This window comes from Caretta caretta, chromosome 9 (genome assembly GCF_965140235.1).
Source record: "Caretta caretta isolate rCarCar2 chromosome 9, rCarCar1.hap1, whole genome shotgun sequence".
NCBI lineage: Eukaryota > Metazoa > Chordata > Testudines > Cheloniidae > Caretta > Caretta caretta.
In genome coordinates, this window is record NC_134214.1 from 61,104,815 (window position 1) to 61,117,115 (window position 12,301).

The 12,301-nt window shown below is 57.5% G+C and overlaps 1 protein-coding gene across 1 annotated transcript; it reads right to left on the reverse strand.

Moving 5' to 3' along the window:
• Window positions 1–1,881: 1,881 nt before the first annotated feature.
• On the reverse strand, window positions 1,882–10,823 carry APLN (apelin). The gene is made up of 3 exons (XM_048865296.2): window positions 10,560–10,823; window positions 4,209–4,380; window positions 1,882–3,615 (listed from the first exon to the last, which is right to left on the reverse strand). Exons 1-2 carry the CDS (start codon window positions 10,624–10,626, stop codon window positions 4,214–4,216), a joined length of 234 nt encoding a protein of 77 aa, XP_048721253.2. The 5' UTR covers window positions 10,627–10,823; the 3' UTR covers window positions 1,882–3,615; window positions 4,209–4,213.
• Window positions 10,824–12,301: the final 1,478 nt, after the last annotated feature.

Consider the following 12,301-nt stretch of genomic DNA (forward strand, 5'->3'; position numbering starts at 1 on the left):
GTAGTGTGTCCAGTCTGGGTGCCACATTTCAGAAAGGATGAGGACAAATTGGAGAAAGTCCAGAGAAGAGCAACCAAAACGATTAAAGGTCTAGAAAACATGACATATGAGAGAAGATTTTAAAAAATGGGTTTGTTTAGTCTGGAAAAGAGAAGACTGAGAGGGGATATGATAATAGTTTTCAAGTACATAAAAGGTTGTTACAAGGAGGAGGGAGAAAAATTGTTGTTCTTAACCTCTGAGGATAGGACAAGAAGCAACGGACTTACTGCAGCAAGGGAGGTTTAGGTTGGACATTAGAAAAAACTTCCTGTTGGGGTTGTTAAGCACCAGAATAAATTGCCTAGGGCAAGTTGTGGAATCTCCATCACTGGTGATTTTTAAGAGCAGATTGGACAAACACCTGTCAGGGATGGTCTAGATAATACTTAGTCCTGCCAGCAGTGCAGGGGACTGGCCTAGATGACCTCAAGGTCCCCTCCAGTCCTATGGGTCTACGTCTGTCACTCCACCCAGCTCTAGGTCCCACAACCTCATCCCTCAGGAATGCTTCTTGGACCCCACTCCTTTTCCTTGTGCCCTTGCCACACCTCTGCTGGCCTAGCAGTAGAGTAATTCTCTACAGCATGTCTGTGATGCTCCTGTTTTTTCTATACCAGTTTACCCACACACCCCCCCAAGCCACTGGGCAGGTTCAGACATTCAGCCCCTGCGAGTACCTCCGGTACGTGCCTCTGCACGCATATCTTGTCTCTTCTGCCTGGGACAAGACAGTAGGGGCTTGGAAATAACATCCTGTGTAGGTGAATGGGGAGCGAGGCCTGAAGTCCATGAGTTTCTTGACATGGGAGTGTCACTGTAGCTCTGACAAGGCAGCTTCTGGAGGCCCCCCCCCAACCACAGAAATACATGCGCTGTCTCAAACACCCACATACTCCTTCAGCATAACCAGCCTCAAGGTGGCTTTCTGCAGTTAGAACAGTGTTAGGATGACGTGCTGGGCCATGCAGATCCAGCCACCTCCAGTCTGCCTCCTTAAATCCTCCACCACCCACTTTGAGCTAGATATGCCATTCTTGTTCAAAACAGCTGCCCAGCCCCAGCCCAGCAGTGGCTGCATTTCAAAGAACAAAACATCCCCAAAGGATGGGCTGCAGTGGCACTTGCAGCTGTAGTGTGGTGAGAAGACATTTTATGACTTACTGGGGAAACAGGAAAGCACCTGGCTCAGAGCAGGGAGCAATGACCCACTGCAAGGCTAGCCCAGAGGCCTGGTTCAAGGAGTTCTCTCTGGGCTCAAGTGTCTGCATGGGTATCTAGGCCAACATCACAGCCTGCCTAATTCAGCTAAGGGCTTCCTGGCACAGCAGGCATGGGCCTCCATGGGACAAAGGGGAGGCAGAGGGTTGATTCACTGAACTGCCCTGACTTGAAAGGGAGCTGCAGCATGGCTGAGGCAGGCAGGCAAGGACAGCAGGGCTTGAACCAACTACCTCCACTCAGGATCCAGACCCCTTGATGCCCCTGCACTCGCCAGCGAGCTCAGCAATGGTAAATCCTGGGAGGGGACTAATGTGATGGGACAGACTGTCTCCTGCACTGGGCAGGGCCCCCAGTTACATTCCACCACACTGCTCACGACTACCCACTGATCAGAACCAAACTGCCCCTCACTACTCCACTCTCTCCAGGCCTCGTCCCATGCAGCTTCCCGCTGTGCGATGGGGATGGTCCTGACCAACTTGGGGAAAGCCTTTTGCAAGCTACAGACGGGAAGTCCTGGGGGTGCTCTGCAGTGTCCAAGCTAAGCCAGGGGCTGTGACACCCAGGATCACACACACACCAGTCCCAAGGGAGAAGGGAATAAACAGTGCCTGGACCTCCTAAAAGAAGGGTTTATTATCATAACTTTATAATAAAGACATTTACATAGACCAATCTTTACAGACGCAGAAAACACAGTGACCAACAGGGAACAGGTTTGTCTGGAGTAAGGCATCCCCATTTGGTATAAATTAGTATTTTATACAAGAATCACTGACAGACACCTGAAATATTACACAGGAGCCAGCTCTGCCTGCCTACTTGGCACCCCTCACTCCATGGAGCCATGCTGGCACCATGGGTCAGGCTGGGGAGCGGTGTGCCCCCCACTGCTGGCCCTCAAGTGACTTCAATGTGATTGGAGCAGAGATCCACAAGGGGAGACCCCCTGGTGCAGAAGTGTGGGGGAAGGGAGGTCCCTGCCAGACTAGCCAGTGCAGACACCAGATCCTTCCCTGCACCCTGCCAGGAGAGGGTGCTCCCAAGGCCCACATCATAGTGCCACTGCAGTACCAGGGTACTCCAAAGTGGCAAGCCTCCCAGGCTCAGATCCTAGCCCCCCATGCCTGGGAAAGCCCCTCTTCCCAGGGCTGCTCCTTCACTCCCTCCTCCAGCTCTCGGTGGGCAGACACTGTCCTTGCCACACACACAGCAAAACAGGATGGGCATGGAGAGACAGTCACATACAGCATGGCCACGCCCAATCCCTCTCCACGGGATCCTCGGGGCCCTGCAAGCACCCCCCCCACCCCTGAGCCCAGCAGCTCCCCCAGGGGCAGCTGGGAGAGTCATTGCAAAGCAATGGCCAGGGTGCCAGGCCGTCTCTGCAGCACCATGCACCAGACCGGTTCATCTCCCATGGGGGGAAGATGGGGAGTGTTCAAAGACACTGAAGGGGCCCTGTGCAGGTTTAGCACCACAAGAATAAACAGACCCGAGCTGACCACCACCTTGTACACATGCAGATGAGGTGCTCAGCTCTCTAGGGAGTGGAGGGGACGGGACAGGACTAATGGGGGATTGCCTAGGAAGCCCAGAAGGATAGTTTCTCCCTCTGTGCTTCTCAGCCCCAGTGGCCTTCTCATGCCAGCCACAGCTCCCTGCCCCTAGCATGACCCCCCTCACAGCTGCACTGGAGCTACATGCTCCTTGCCCAGCCTCTTGGCAGGCTAACAATGAGCCAGGGCAGCAATGAGACCAGGCAGGCTCATTACAGCAGTGCTCTTCCTCCCCACCCCCTGGAAACACAAAGGGAGCAAGTGCAACCCAGCCCAATCCCCTCAGCCCAGAGATCCCCAAGCAAGGTGTCTGCGGTCCTGCTGCTTCTGTGAGAGAGACACAGCCAAGGGGACAGAGGGAGCTGGCAGTCGGGCACCCTTCCAGTCCTGAGCAGTTTTAAGGGCCCACTCAGGGCAATGGGGCTGGCTAGGTCAAGGTGAGCCCTGGGCAGCATTCCCTCTGCCAAGGGCTGGGAAGAGGCAAGGATCCACCCCAGCCATCAGCAGGGAAAGGGGAAAGATGCCAGCAGTTGCACCCAGCCTGGGTGCTGGGTCTGCAGAGACAAGACGCGGAGATGCCTGCTGGGAGTGTGCGGGTCTGTGTCTCCGTATGTGATGGGGGTTGAGGTGCCGACAGCTTCATCTGGGGCGACTGCATGACAGGCTGGCGGATGGGAGGAGCCTGCCCAACCCAGCAGGCGGGAGCCCCGCACTCAGGGCTCCATGACAAGCAAACCAGTCTATAAAGCAGAGAGGACAAAGGGGATGGGCCTTCAGGGGGCCAACAGGAACCCTGCAAGTGAACAGAGGCAAGGAGACAAGTCAGGGGAGGCCACAGCCCCTGCTGGGAGACTGACCCCTCATCCCTCAGCACCCAATCCAGCCCCACGCAGTTCACAAACCCAGGTTCTCCTCCTGCTTCAGGGGCTGCCCCCAGAGTCAAATCCAAGGGGTGCAGAAAAATCACATCTGGCTTTCTATTCTATAACCAAGCGAATGGTCCTGAGGGAGCTCCCTCAACCCCTAACCGCAGATACCCCAGCAGCTGTGGCCTCCAGGATAATCTCAGGGGACCCCATTCCCTCTAGTGCAAGACCCTGGTAGTTATGAGCAGCTGGACTGAAGCATTACACCCATTGGGGATGGATTCTGTTCACATCTGCTCTATGGACAGCAGCTCTGAGCACTGTCCCCTGCTCCAGGACAGGTGTTCAGTGTCAGAGGGCTAGGATGGGGCCTGTGGCTGGAGCACCTGTACTCTGTTGTGATCACTCTCCCAGCCACGGTGCTTCCCCACATGCCTGCACCTCCCCAGACATGCCCTCCCAAACTGTGCTGGGCTGGTCCCATGTGGTTCCCCCACCATCCCATGGAAAGGCCCGTTACCTGCTCTAGAAAGGCATGGGGCCCTTGTGGGAGAGACGGGGTCTTGGACGTCGGGACTTTCGCCAGCCATTCTGCCGGTGTCCTGCTCCATTCCGCACCCCCTTGGGTTGCACCAGGTTCCGGATGTTCCCTTTCTCCAGGTCTCTGCCATCCGGCGCCTCAGCCAATGGTGCTGCAGACAGAGAAAGCATGTTAGTGCCAGAGGCCCCTGCCCACACAGCCCCTCAAGTCACACACAGCAGGCCTGACATGTCCCAGGGCTCCAGTGTCCTAGAGCTCAGTGGCTCCCAGCTCTTGGTTTCCAGACCCTATATTCTGCCTTGCTGAACATAGGAACATAAGACCCATACTGGGTCAGACCAAAGGTCCATCTACACCAGTATCCTGTCTTCCGACAGTGGCCAATGCCAGGTGCCCCAGAGGGAATGAACAGACAAGATAATCATCAAGTGATCCATCCCCCGTCATCCACTCCCAGCTTCTCGCAAACAGAGGGTAGGAATGTCATCCCTGCCCATCCTGGCTAGTAGCCATTGATGGACCTGTCCTCCATGAACTTATCGGTTCTTTTTTTAACCCTGTTACAGTCTTGGCCTTCACAACATCCTCTGGCAAAGAGTTCCACAGGTTGACTGTGCATTTTGTGAAGAAATACTTCCTTTTGTTTGTTTTAAACTTGTTGCCTGTTAATTTCATTGGTTGACCCCTAGTTCTTGTCTTATGAGAAGGAGTAAATAACACTTCCTTATTTTTACTTTCTCCACACCAGTCATGATTTTATAGACCTCTATCATATTCCCCCCTTAGTCGTCTTAGTTTTCCAAGCTGAACAGTCCCAATCTTATTAATCTCTCCTCAGATAGAAGCTGTTTCAAACCCCTAATCATTTTTGTTGCCCTTTTCTGAAGCTTTTCCTGGTGCATTTATCAAGGAAAGACCTGCCTGGAGCCATCCCAGCACAGACTGCCCACATGTCTGTGTGAAGAGGTCTCCTCCCTCCTCCTCGCCTCCCCCCCCCCCCCCCCCCCGCCAGCTCAGGGCGAGATGGGCAAAGGCAGGGGCTGTTTCTACTGGGGGGTGGGGGGTGGCAGGGCTGGCCCCTCCTGGAGTTGGCTCTGTGTCACGCACTGCTGGGCTTCCACAGCTGCCTGCCAGAGGGACTCTCCTCTGGGGAAGGAAAGTGAGCTCAGCTCCCTTGCCCAGGGATGGGCTGGGGTCAGCTGAATCCCCTCACCAAGGCCAGTTCATTTCCTTCCTCCTGAGGATGCATCTTGCGGCAGGGCTGGGGAGATATTCTTGGAAATCCCCTCCTAGGACTCCAGCCCGCCTTGGGACATTTAACCCCAGCAGAGCCCCTCCCCCACATTACCGGCTGCACATCAAACCTGGCCCAGGAACAGCAGAGCAGGTCACCATTTCCTGCTACTTCTCCCACCTGCAGGGAGAGGGACCTGCTGCATTTCCTCCTCTTCTCCGGCCTTTGCATCCTGCCCAGGGCCACAGAGGAGGGGAGATTTCATGGAAGAGCCAATGGCCATCCCAGGCATGGTCCCTCTCCAGCCAGGGTGGAAATTCAGCCCCCACCACAGGTTAAACATTGGGCTATAGCAGAAAGCCCAGTGCTGCATCTCAGCCCATCCCCCCAGTCAGCTCACTCTGAGCAGGGGCAGAGCCCAGGGCACCTAGCTGCAGAAAGCAGCCTCCCCATCTTCTGCAGAATATCCTAGGAAGGAGGGAAGTCCCTCTACAGAACCCCCTCAGCAGACTTCTACCCCTAGGGCAGTCTAGTCACTGCTCTGGGCTCGGGCACAGAATAAGCCAGGGAACGCCAGTGGCTAGTAACTAGTCCATTGCTCTCAGAGGTATTGGTTACTTTGCACTCTTCACACTATCTCTCTGGATTCAGCGGCTGGATTTTCTGCCTCTGGCTGGAAGCCTCCTGGACTATTGACTCTCACTTCCAGACTAGCCCCTCTGGCCTTCTCAACCCAGGCTGTGGTTCTGGTGTCACCGAAAGGCAGCACATCCCTGCTGGGTGTCAATGTCCCAGCCAGACCTGCCCATCACCCAAGGCAAGGTGCACAGAGTGGTGATGGAAATGGGCCCAGAGTGTGCAGCCGGTTTCCTGGATTACCCCCAGCAGGAGCCATTAGGCTGTGGAGTGCTTCCTGGAGTGACTTGGCCAGGTCACTTGCAGCCCCTGGCATGGTGCCATGGGGAATTCTCTGGCAAGTGGGGACAGCTCATGCCAGCAGCCAGGGCTCCCGGTATCCCTAGGTCAGATAGCAGCCTCAGCCTATGCTCACACTCACAGGCTCGGCATTCCACTCCCCTGCCCCGCACACAGCCACCCCCAACCAGTAACCACACACTCCTCCCCTCTCAAACACCAGCGCCTGCCAGCCTCCCTCCCTTGCTTTGGGGCAGCCTGCCTGAGAGCCCCGCATATCTAACTGCGCACACAGCCCCACAGAGCAGCTGTGCCAGCTTGCACCACTGCACACCCACTCGCTCATAGTGTGGAGTACAAACATGCAGCCTCCATATACATGCAACACATGCTGCCCTCACAACAGGCCACACGCATGGGCTGTCCCTGCACCCCACCATTCCCCACCCCTAGGTTTCCCTGCCCTTCCTAGACCCAGCTCACACACTTTGCCATTCCCTGCACTCTTTGACCCCAGGGTCTCACCAGACCCTGTGGGGTGGAGTCTGCATCTATACCAAGGACACCTGGTGTTGGAGCTGGGATGGGGGCACCCATTTCTCCACCCCCCATTATTCCTCTGTACCATTCCACCACACTGGGAAACTCAGATTAATTCAGTAAGAAGTGCCCTGAATTCCAGCAGTCTGTCCCCTCCCAGGCACCAGGGCTCTGGGCTGCCCCTAATCCCCTGGGGAGTCACACCGCAGCTAGTCTGGGAGGGGTCCTGGGTTGTGATGCAGCCCAGGCAGGCTGGGCTAGGCCCTGGGATGATCCCGTTACAGGATGATCCTGCCCCCCTCCTGTAGACAGCTTGGCTTGGAGCTTGATCTGGGGCAGGGAGAATGTGGGGTAAGCTGCCCTCCCCTGTGCCAGGGAGACCTCTCCCCATTACGGTCATATGAAGGCAGCCTGGGCAGCCTTAGCCAGAGAGGGGAGATGGAGGCCAGGACTCCCCACAGCCACATCTCCAGACGGCAGCCACGGTTCTGTGCCTGAGGCAGAGAAAAGGAGGGTGTGTGTGTGGGGGGGGGCAAACGGCCCTCCCAAGCCCTGGCCTGATCTCAGGCTCCAGCCCTCTGGCTGCTGGGCGGCACACAGGCTCCCATGGCTGAGACACTCTCTGCCCTGTCCATGTGGTGTTGTTTTGCCTGCCTCTCCAGCCGGCAGTTCTGACAGGATGAGGTTTGTTATCACCATGAAGAGAGCTTTGTCTGCGTTGGACAGAGGAGGAAGGAAGAGCCTCCAATTCCTGTCAACAAGGCTCCATCGGTGAGGTGCTGATTAGCCCCCAGGCTAGCTCTGCGTGTTCTGCCCTGCATGCCAGCCAGGGCCAGGCTGACACTGCTTGCATCTCCTCTGCCAGGGCCAGCCATTGCCCTGCTAGCCCATCCGAGGTGCTCTGGCTTACCATCATTGGGCAGGCCCCCTCCCCTACGCTGGGCAGCGTACACTGCTTGGTTGGGGGGCTCACCATCTCCAGAGCCACAGGGCCAGTCCACAGTAACCTGCGTGTGGGACACCAGCCCCCCTTAGCAGGCACTCGCTACTCAAGGGCACAGCAGAACTCCCTGGCCTGACCCCCATCCTTTGCCTTCGTGGCTGGAGGGGGTCCTGGAGCTTTTCCTGGCTGCAGCTTGAGACCCTGGGCCGGAAAGAGCAGAGACCCTGTGGCTGTGGCCATTGTGCTGTTCAGGACAGCCCTGCTGCTGCCCCCGCTCATGCGCTGCACTGTCTGGAACCCCTCCCTGAGGCAGCACCTGCAAGGGCAGGGCCATTGCACTGGCACAGAAACCTCAGGCACAGCTGGGGTGCTCTCCCCTCACGGAGGCACAGTCTGCAGCAGCAGTCCCAGCCCTACAGCTGAGGTCATGATGGGGAAACAACCCTTCCACTCCACTCACAGGGCGCTGGCCTGCAGCATGTGGAAAATCCCCTCGGGGGGAGCGGGGACGACGACTCCAGGTTGGGGGTCCAAGGCTTTGGGTCAGACTCAATGACCACAGCTCTCCACCTGCCTACTAATTCCCAGGCTGCTCTGTACTGGACGCCAGACACAAGAACCCCTTGCAGCTGGCCCACCTTTTCCATGCCTCCTCCTGCTACTCTCAGATGCTGGCACTATGGCTGCCGGTCCACTTGTTCTGCCATACAGAATCTTTCAGTCTCCAGGGCTGTCACTCAGACACCTTCCACCAGCACCAGCACCGCTTATAAGCACCTGTTTTTCTTTTAAGTATCTCATTAGCTGCATACAAAAATCTGCCACAGCCTGACAGCGCCAGCGTTTGGGGCACAGCAGGCTTCTGCTCCAGGCATTCTCTGGGTGCGCCTTTCACTGCTCCAGAGGGTTGGAGGTAAGAACTGGGAGAGAATTTCAGACAGCACCAGAACAATGGTATAAAGCCCAGGGAGCAACTGAACAGGAAGAATACAAAAACAGGCATCAGATGCCCTCTGCGAAAACCCACCTCCATCCTGATGCCAGGGATCTGGGAATGAGGATTTTCCTGCCTACCTGAAAAAGCCCAGCAGCACCTGGTAAGTGGCAGCCACTACAGCAGGTGCAACTGGGCGGGTGCCGGTCTGGCAGCTGGTATCACCATATGGGCATCCTGCCCATTACAGCCACCAAGGCTCAAATTGGCACCTGTGGGCTACAGGCAGAGGTTACACTAGCCAAGGCCAAAGGGAGCCAGCCCTCTAGCTGTGCCAACAGGAGACGTACTGAGCTTATTTTGGCTGGGAGTCACTGTGGGCAGCTCTCCTGGGATCCATTGACACTCAGCATCAGGTGTTCTCTCCCCTTCTGCCTCGGCTGGTTCAAGGGCACACAAAGCAGAGTTTCTCTAGATCAGCCTGGACCCTAGGGAACAGACCCCACAGCTATCTGCAATGCCATTTAACTATGTGTGATCTGGATGCTCTTTCCCCTCACCATGACACTCAGATAAACACTCCCTGTCGCTGCCTTGTAAGATTAGGCTTTGAGTTGCTATGTTTAAAGCATTAGCCTGTGACTCCAAAGAGCTGCAGTAAGGCCCAAACGATCTGAGTTTTTGGGCCCTGGCTAGTCCCTAGGAGTGCAGAGTAGCCACATCACAAAGCCAACACACATTGCCAGATTATTAGCAGTCGCTGCTGCAGGGAATGGAATGCCAGGGGAGCTGTGGGGAAGGGCTGGGGGCCAAAGGCCAGACTGCTGGGGTGTGCGTGCGTGCGTGCTGTGGTCAGGACAGAGCAATCCCTGCTGCAGCTTTGTGCAGGAAGCGTGCATAGCAAATCCCATGCTAGTCTGACCTCAGGCCACAGCTATTACCTCCTCACTTTCCTGACCACTTTCCTGACACACATTCACCAGTTAAACAGAGCTGTTGAAGCCAAACCACCCTTGCAGGGGGAGTCTGTCACCGGTTCTGGTTACTGCACAGAAAGTTAACTCCCTTGGCAAGTATGTTCTTGCAACAGGTCCCCTCCTGCCCTACAGAATCACCGGGGGCATGCCCCCGAGGCAAGGGCCCAAATCAGGAATGCCCCTTAGGGAGAGGATACTGCCAAGGTCGGGGCAGCCCCTTGGTGGGGAGGCACAGTGCCCTCATCCCACACTCCCATCCCTGCACAGACAACCTCCTGTTCATCCCCCCTGCCCTACTATGTCTCCTTCTGGCTCCACACCAGCGACAGCACATCCATGCGCCCCATCGCCCTTCAGGGCGCCTGGTAGGGGAGCTGCCATCAGACCAAGCGGGGGCTGCTTTGCTGCTGGTTAGCAAGACACACGGCCATGCCCCTTAACTGAGCGGATCCAGCTGGGTATGGGAGCAGGCATGGGGCGGTTGGCACTGTGGGCCTGGGGGAGAGGCGGGGGGATCGGTGCCCCAAGGAGAAGCAGGACGGAGAGCGGCCTCCCGGGCTGTGTCAGGGAGAGCCCAGGCTCGCCTCGTGCCGATCCGAGCTCAGAGCCACCCACGAGAGCCCCGAGGCCGGGCGCTGAGCGCGGCCAGGGCTGGCACGACCCCGCTGCCTGCCACAGGTGTCCCGGCGCCCAGGAGAGGGGCCGCCCCCGGCCGCCCAGCGCCAGCCGCCTCCCGAGCCCGGCCTGTGCAACAAGTGCCGAGCCGGGCCGGCCCCGGCGCACTCACCTCCGGAGCCCGCGCTCAGGGCGAGCCAGAGCAGCAGCAGCGCCAGCAGCCAGCGCCGCACGCTCATGGTGGGGCCGGGGCTGCAGCCGGGCGCGTTGCTCGGCGGGGCGGGGAGGGGCAGGGCTCTGCCTGGCGGTGGCGGTGGCGGTGGCGGTGGCGGCGACGGCGAATGCACCCGCTCGCGCCGGGGGCTGCATTTGTAGCCGAGCTGTGCGCCTGGCTCCCGGCCCGCCCGGTCATGTGGCCGCGGAGGCTGGCGAGGGGCCTCCCCTGCTCGCTCCAGCACCCACCGCACGGAGGGGGGCGCGGCCAGCCCGGCCCCGCCCGCCCTGGGGCGCTGGAGAGCCCGAGCGCGGCCCGCTGCGCGCCCCCACCCTGCGCGGAGAGACCGAGCCGGGCTGGGGGACCCCAGGGCCCGGCCTGCGCGGGGATGGGATCCAGACACTGAACTCCTTCCCCGTTAGGTGGGTGCCCCCTGCCCCACCCCGAGCCCACAGGGCTCCCGAATCAACATTCCCCTGCGTTCTGTATCGGCGTCAAATACTGCCCCCCTCCCCGAGGACCTGATCTTCCCCTCCTGGGCCCCTGTCTCATCATCTTCACCTGGGCAGGCTGGGAGTACAGCACTCCCCAAGCAGGGCTCCCTGCAGTGCTCAGCTGGTAATGAAACAGGTGCAGACCAAGACCAGAGGTGCAGGGGCTCTGAACTGCCAGGCTCAGAGGTGCCAGGATTCAGTCTTGGCAAGCCCTGGCACAAATTAAGTACTAGTTCCCTGCAGTGGGTGTTTCACACCTGCAGTGAAGACGTGGGAATGATGAGACAAGGTGCCAGGGCAGGGAGAGGCAGCCCCTACAGTGAGATTGGCTTATGCTCAGCACGTGGGAAGGCAGGGGAATCTCAGGCAATGGGGTGTGAGCATCCCTGTGAGAATTCCTCACTCTGCCTGGTGGGTGTGAGATCAGCATGTGAGAAGACGGTGATGCTCGACTACTCCCATAGTTCTGGGAGCAGGAGAGATACTGCACCTGGGGAAGATGGGGCCAGGGGTGAGCTGCAGGCTCAGTCATTCCCCAGTCATTCCCCAGAGGTGGCCCAGCAGTGCCACCCCCGGCCTCCCCAAAAGGAAGGGTAGAAAATGGGGCAACCAATACCCCCCGTCCCCTAGAGAAGAGCCACTTCTCTGCGACCCAGGGGATTGCTTAGCAGAATATACTTCTGCCTGAATGACTGCTCTGTTTTGGGTTGACCTTGGTTCTCCAGATCCATAGGGAGCCCCTTCAGCTGCTGGAGGGGTCACCAGCTGAGTGTGGTGCAGGGAAGGATGCAGGGTAGGGCCCTGATCCTAGGCTTGTCCATAGGAATGGGGAATGCAGCAGACAGACACTTCCCAATTTTCTGTGTCTTGTTCCAGTGGCCTTACTGAGGCAGACCCCCTATGATAGCATAGGTTTCAGAGTAACAGCCGTGTTAGTCTGTATTCGCAAAAAGAAAAGGAGTACTTGTGGCACCTTAGAGACTAACCAATTTATTTGAGCATAAGCTTTCGTGAGCTACAGCTCACTTCATCGGATGCATACTGTGGAAACTGCAAAAGACATGCAGTTTCCACAGTATGCATCCGATGAAGTGAGCTGTAGCTCACGAAAGCTTATGCTCAAATAAATTGGTTAGTCTCTAAGGTGCCACAAGTACTCCTTTTCTTTTTATGATAGCATAGTGCTGTATAGGCTATGGGCCCGGT